Genomic DNA, 7,439 nt, shown 5'->3' with positions numbered 1-7,439 from the left:
TGGATTTTAAGATACCTTTATATGCTTGGATTTTAGTATTATTGTTTCAAAACTACAATTTATTAAATTTTGCAGTAGTGCAAAAGTCCAGTCTTACCTATTTGCCGTATGACGTATGTCTGTTACCTTGTGATGTTTCCAGGCTCCCAAAGATGATTATGATGATGATTTATTGTGTTTAGGCAACAAATCTTGGTATTTCAATATACAACTAACAGCAGACATACCTCATATTTAAAGATTCTTGCTTCCAGAGGCTAATATTTGTCCCTATAATGCAAATGGTTTTCAATCATAAAAGTGGTTTTGAATAGAATAAGAGTTATTTTGGGTTAGTTGTTAGTAAAACCAATATATGTGTATATATATATATATATATATATGTATATGGGAATAAGAAACAGCTGAGAGTTTAATTCAATTTTTAAGAAAAGGAACACCTATCTCTCTTGAGCAGATAAGTATTTTTCTGATAGAATTTTATTTCTTAGTGAGGAATTTCTCTCATGTTTCTTCTGTGTAATAAACCTGCTGCAACACACTGAAATATCTAAATATATATATATATATTTATATATCATTAGTCACTATGGAACCAAATTACCAGTTTGAAATAATTGCCAATTACTTTTTCTGTGAGGAAACTAGACCCAAATGATTAGGAAGTACTATCTCCATAATTCTGAGAAGTGTTTCTAATTCCAAAACCCTGTGTATAGCACAATCAATCCATTTTCAGAGAAAATGACCTTGTACCACTAGAAAAACAGATTTGCATCTGAAAGATTACATTACAGGAACAGAATTGTAACAGTCTTCATGCAAAAAGAATGGGCCTCTACAGATTGTATTGATAGCTGTCTTGATAAATTTAAGATCTGTAATGGACTGTTAACAGCAGACCATTGCAATGATCTTTTATGCCCAAATGAAAGTCTGCTGATGTGTGAGTTGAATGAAAACCAGCTCTGTGAAACATTCTGCATAGGACACCTCTAGTTTGATTGCTGTTTTAATGTACAGTGGATTCAGTTTTTGCCTTGCAGCAGTGATCAGTGAAGTGACGTTTATATAAAAATGTCCACGTTTATACACATTTATAAATGTGTGCACACAAACCTTATTCTTGTCCTTGACCACAGCTTGCTAAGTTGGATAAGTGTTGAGTTGTAAACACTTAGACAATTAGACCAACTGCAGCTCCTCATGTCAACGCTTGTCTGACATCTGGACCAAATTTAAATAAAAAATATTTAAAATATCTTCAGTACAATATCTTCAGTATGTCTGTACCAGATGCAGGCACACCTTCAGCTACATTGTCAGCACATGCATCTTTCCTAATACTTGTGTGCGTGTGTAGTTATTACTGTAAGGTGGTAGACAGTCAAACTGTTTGTACTCTTGATAGAGAGCAAGGGTATGTTCTGCCTAAGCTGGTGTGAAAGCCTACATCTGCCGAAGTAGGGCTCTTGTCGGAAGTGTTCACTTACGAATTTAAAAGAGCTTATTTAAAAGCCATTTGTGTTAATTCAAGGTCTAATGTAGATGCTCTCAAATTTGGAGATAATTCTTTCTGCACAACCAGCCAGTGGCTGTGACCCAGCTACATGCAGCCTCCTTCTGGTGACTTAATTAATTTGTTGTTCTTTCTTACTATGTCAGAAATATTAAACAGACTTTGTAATTCTACTGACTTTGTCAGTAGAATACCTTTAAAAGCTAAAGTCTCTGGTCCTGCTTTTTCGGTCTTATCTATCTCTTCTGCTTTCAGTCGTGATCTCTCAGGTTTCTGAGATGACAAATGTATAGAAGCCACAGGAAAGCTACTCGTGCTTTAATTCATCTCCTTGTGTCTTGTAGAGGTGGCTTACTTATAGAGGAACAATTATTTGCAGCCACTTGGAGAATGCAGCATATTTTGTGGTAAGAGATGGACTCTCAAACCTCCCAGGACTGAGACATTCGCATGTAAAGTAACGAGAACTTGTATTTAACATTATTTTATCTGATTTGCATGCGGCCTAATCCTTATACTAGAAAAATCTGTTAGTAACACAGTCCCTTTCATTGTCCCTCTTCTGTATTCCTTTCGATACAGAACATGATTCTGGTCTGTGTTGTAAATGCAATATCCCTGACCATCAGTGGTAGCATCTCCAAATTTAAAGATCCATTAATATGACTGGATGTAGGATAGGCCCTGAAGGCGAACGGGACTGAACTAACCTACCTCCACATACATACATGTTGAGACAAGTGAAAAATTGTCATTCCTTAAGTGTACTGTAGTCCTTATTCATGAAACTCCTGGAAAATTAGTATTTCTGTGAGAAGCACTGGCAGTTTCTTTTTTGCAAATAGCTTTTTATGCAGCATTAAATTCATTAAGAGGTGAATGACCTTCATGATTGCTAGTAGATACGCTAGGCTGTAGATATCACCAGTGGCTTTTTATATCAGGTAGTGAAAGCCTTTTCTGGGAGGTATTCACTCCCACCCATCTCATAAAATACATACGAGGGAGGGAGATGCTTCAGGCTACACACAGGTCGGTGCAGGCTGCAGCTTGGCCAGATGAAGGGGTTGCTGTGTCCAGCCCAACTGCAGCAGCTTATCTTTGCCCTCCAGCTGGAGGTAACTAGTCCCTCCAATACAGTGCCATAACTTTGTGATTAGCATAAGCATTTTGAGCACTAGGAGTTTTCTAATATAGATCAGTGAACAGACTTGCATAGTTGTACTAATTGATCAGCATGGATGATGGCCTTCATCAGAGGTGCAGGGTAGCTAGATGTAAAGTACGAGCACTCAGTAACTCTACAACAGAATTACATGTCTTGTTGCTGCCTCAGGAATGTTCCAGGACAGGAGAAAGATTGAACTGAGCTCCAACACCACTGTTTTGCACTGACACAGGCCGAAAATGTGATTCGTATTTAACTTTATATTGTGTTGGGAGGAGTGCCAGACTAGCATCTCTTCTAGACTCCAGTATCCACTGACTTTTTGCTCAGTGCAGGAGAGAATGAGCCCCTGCATTGTATGTCTGAGGATCCAAATTTACAGCTTCTGACTTATTTTTTTCTCTTGCCACAGGCAAACTTGGGCTAGCTGATCAATTCACAAAGTACTGTCCTTGTCCTATGTGTGTGCCAAGAAGAAGTTCCTGATGCAGTCACTAACAGGTCTTTGCATTTCATATGATTTCCCTCCTGAATATAATCTTGATCTTCTCTTTAAGCCTTCCGTGATTTCACATGTCCTGTTTTTGAGGACACAAAGGTAAGTGTTCATGATGTTTTGCTGTTGTTGTAGTAGTGGTTGTTTTTTGTTTGTTTGTTTCCTGAAAAGAAGGTTGTCAATTCTGTCTGTACTTGAAAAACTACTTCTAATGCTGACTGTCAGGAAGGTGAAGAGAAGGAGACCGGAAGGACAGAGGACACAGCGGCGGCACAAGAAGATGGTGGCAGCCTTGGCACAGCGTGGCGCGGCCGCGCTACAGCGAAACAGTTTGCTGACTAGCTGTAACTTCCTCATACATGAGAACCTGTGCACTAGAACTCGAGTCCTGTGGAAGCAGCCACCTTCTAGGAAATTTTTCAGTGACAGGAAGAAGTTTCATACTGCTCTGGTAGGACAAGACTTCTGCCTGCGAAGCTTCCATGTTTTGGTGGCTACAGGTGGAGGATATGCAGCATACAGAAAATACGAGGATTTCAAGTTGGAACAGCTAGAGAAGAAGGGCAGAGAGCTGTCTGTGAAGCTTGCAAGGGAGTGGGAGGTTGCTTTGTACAAATCGGTACCAACCTGACTGCTCTCACAAACATGCGGTCGCCTGAACCAGGTGGAGCTGCCTACATGGCTTCGGAAACTTCTTTCCAGCCTGTACATTTGGACATTCGGAGTAAACATGAAGGAGGCAGCTGTTGATCTGCATCACTATAGAAACCTCAGTGAATTCTTTCGCAGGAAGCTGAAACCACAAGCACAGCCAGTTTGCTGTTTGCACAGTGTGATTAGTTCCTCTGATGGCAAGATCCTTAACTTTGGACAAGTAAAGAAATGTGAGGTTGAGCAAGTAAAAGGGGTTACTGATTCACTGGAATCTTTCTTGGGACCTCACATCAGCACAAAGGACTTGCATTTTAGTGAGGCCTCATCTGGTAACTCCTTTCAGCAACAGCTAGGCACAAAGGAGGGGAATGAGCTCTATCATTGTGTAATCTACCTTGCACCAGGGGACTACCACTGCTTCCACTTGCCCACTGACTGGAGGGTGTCACACCAACGTCATTTTCCAGGCTCTCTGATGTCTGTGAATCCTGTAGTTGCTCGCTGGATCAAGGAACTGTTCTGCCACAATGAACGGGTTGTTCTTACAGGTGACTGGAAACATGGCTTTTTCTCTTTAACAGCTGTAGGAGCAACAAGCGTGGGCTCTATCCACATCTACGTTGACCAGGACCTCCATACCAACAGTCCCTGTTACTCAGAAGGTTCCTACAATGACTTCAGCTTTGTATCCAACAACAACAAGGAGGGAATACCCATGAGGAAAGGAGAACATTTAGGGGAATTTAATCTAGGCTCTACTATTGTACTCATCTTCGAGGTACCTAAAGACTTCAAATTCCACCTCAAAGCTGGACAGAAAATCTGCTTTGGAGAAGCCATGGGCTCTCTATAGAAACTCACGTAGCAAGGTTTTATATACAAAGGGACTTTTATCACATCACAGAGAGTTTCACTTAACAAGTGTATATAACTCAGCAGGACCTGGGTGAGGAAAATGGAAGATGTCATTGCTATGTTCAACTTTGAGAGTATTTGGCCTATATTTACATATTGCTGCTGAATGCAGAAAGATAATTGAATGAATGTGTATGTATCAGGCACAGCTGCCTTTAAAGATGTTGACTACAGAGGTTTCTGTTCTACCCTGTGCCTGTAGTCTTTGATGTTCTCCCCCTCAATGTGCCACAGGATATCTAAGTTCACAGAGCTTAAAAATCCCTTTTAAGCCTTCCTAGACCATGCAGAGGTGCGATGGGGAAAGGTGGAAGTAGAGATTAGGTTTATTTAAAGGGACATTAAGAAGTTGAGTCAGACCTTGTACCTTAGATTTGCTGTATTTCTTTCAGACCTTGAGTAACAAATTTATTCTTGTCTTTATTCTAAAACACTTCTCTGAAGTCCTTTTATAAAATACACGGAGAGCCATTAACTCTTCCAGTTAAATGGACTATTATGGCTTCACAGTCCAAACAAAGCAAAATGCACAGGCTGCATCAGTAAAGTAATTTATACATCCAGTTTATTTCCTCACGTTAGACAACTTTAATTCTTTTACCTAACAATGTCCCTTGAAAACAGGACTTTGCACTGTGTCTACATTCCATACAATGAAACTGGTCATCATGGATTTTTTTTTTTAATATTAGCAGACAGATCCATATGTCCAATTCCTAATACATGCTTTTATTTTGCTATTCCAGGCCCTAAAGATCTTGTTTGTTTTTAACAGAGAGTTCACCTCTTGAATTAAGGGTTGGAAGACATAGAAGATGTTTCTCGTGTGACGCTATGTATCTTCAGTGTTGCTTTGTCATTAAATTATTGAAGAATAGTTCCTCTATTTACAGGGCAGTTTCAGATACTTTAGGACCAATTTTTATCGCATGGAGTGCAATGCCATATGTACTGACAGTACATTAAAACAACAGCACTTGGAAGCAATCCCAGATTGCCTCCCAGGTGCCAACTTGGCCATCCTTTAATGCACTGTCACCTATTTTGTCTTATCTAAAATATAAAAAGCCACACCTGCTCTGACTTCTGCCCTCAGACTAGTTTTTCTAGGAATGTTCTGGGGCCTGAAAGCTTTATGCTGGAGCTTCATCCTACAGCAAAACTTCAGAGCCTCATTGTAACAAAACACGTTGGATCTCTTGAGCATGGCACCAAAAGCCCTGACACACTAGTGCCAAAGTAAAGAAGAAGAACTCTGTTTTAAAGCAATGTATCAATTATTTTTGGAAAATAAACTGTTTTAAAAAAACAAACAAACAAACAAACAAAAAAACTAAATCACAAAAACAGGGTGCTTAAAGAACTGGCTGATGTCATCGCAGGATCTCTCTCAATTATTTTTCAATGATCTTGGGAATCTGGAGAGGTCCCAGTAGACTGGAAGCTGGCAAAGGTTGTGCCAATTTTCAAGAAGGACAAGAAAGAAGATCCTAGCAATTACAGGCCTGTCAGTCTCACATCAGTGGCAGGTAAAATTATGGAGAAGATGATCCTTGAAGTTATTGAAGCGCACCTGGGGGACAGGGCAGTCATTGGTCCCAACCAACATGGGTTCGTGAGGGGTAGAGCCTGCCTAACAAATCTGATTTCCTTTTATGATAAGATCACCCATCTAGTCGATCAAGGGAAGCCAGATGATGTGATCTTTTTGGACTTCAGCAAGGCTTTTGACACAGTTTCCCATAGGATCCTACTGGACAAAATGTCCAGCATACAACTAAACAAAAACATCATACAATGGGTGAGCAATTGGCTGACGGGCAGGGCTCAAAGGGCTGTGGTAAATGGGGCCACATCAGGCTGGCTGATGCTCAATAGTGGGGTCCCTCAAGGTTCCATTTTAGGGCCAGTCCTCTCCAATGTTTTTATAAACAATTTGGATATAGGACTAGAAGGTGTTTTGAACAAATTTGCCGACAACACCAATCTTGGAGGAGTCGTAGACTCGGCTGCGGGTTGGAAACCCTTGCAGAGAGATCTGGACATACTGGAGAGCTGGGTGATCACCAACCACATGAAGTTTAAAAAAAGCAAGTGCCAGGTCCTGCACCTGAGACAGGGCAGCCTATACGTACAGACTGAGTGACGAGATGCTGGAGAGCAGCCCCACAGAGAGGGATCTGGCGGTTGTGGTTGACAGCAAGCTGAATATGAGCCAGCAGTGTGCCCTGGCAGCCAGGAGGGCCAACTGTATCCTGGGGTGCATCAAGCACAGCATTGCTAGTCGGTCAAGGGAAGTGATCATCCTGCTCTGCTCTGCACTGGTGTGGCCTCACGTCGAGTACTGTGTGCAGGTCTGGGCAGCACAGCACAAAAAGGACATGAAACTGTTGGGGAGTGTCCAGAGGAGGGTGACGAAGATGAAAGGCCTAGAGGGGAAGACGTATGAGGAGCAGCTGAGGTCACTGGGCCTGTTCAGCCTGGAGAAGAGGAGGCTGAGGGGGGACCTCATCGCAGTCTACAACTTCCTTGCGAGGGGGAGTGGAGAGGCAGGTGACCTGTTCTCCGTAATCACCAGCGATAGGACCCACAGGAATGGTTATAAGCTGAGGCAGGGAAGGTTTAGGCTGGACATCAGGAAGAGGTTCTTCACCGAGAGGGCGGTCGCATACAGGAACAGGCTCCCC

At 41.7% G+C, this 7,439-nt stretch overlaps 1 protein-coding gene across 1 annotated transcript; it reads left to right on the top strand.

The window, feature by feature from the left end:
- The first annotated feature begins 3,056 nt into the window (after positions 1 to 3,056).
- Positions 3,057 to 6,056, top strand: LOC118156520 (phosphatidylserine decarboxylase proenzyme, mitochondrial-like). The gene is given in 2 exon segments (XM_035310645.1): positions 3,057 to 3,285; positions 3,409 to 6,056. Coding segments are annotated over 2 exon segments (1,395 nt in total). The 5' UTR covers positions 3,057 to 3,172; the 3' UTR covers positions 4,691 to 6,056.
- Positions 6,057 to 7,439: the final 1,383 nt, after the last annotated feature.

This window comes from Oxyura jamaicensis, chromosome Z (assembly GCF_011077185.1).
Source record: "Oxyura jamaicensis isolate SHBP4307 breed ruddy duck chromosome Z, BPBGC_Ojam_1.0, whole genome shotgun sequence".
Taxonomy (NCBI): domain Eukaryota; kingdom Metazoa; phylum Chordata; class Aves; order Anseriformes; family Anatidae; genus Oxyura; species Oxyura jamaicensis.
The sequence above is the reverse complement of the archived record's forward strand: the minus strand, read 5'-3'. Positions and strand labels throughout refer to the sequence as shown.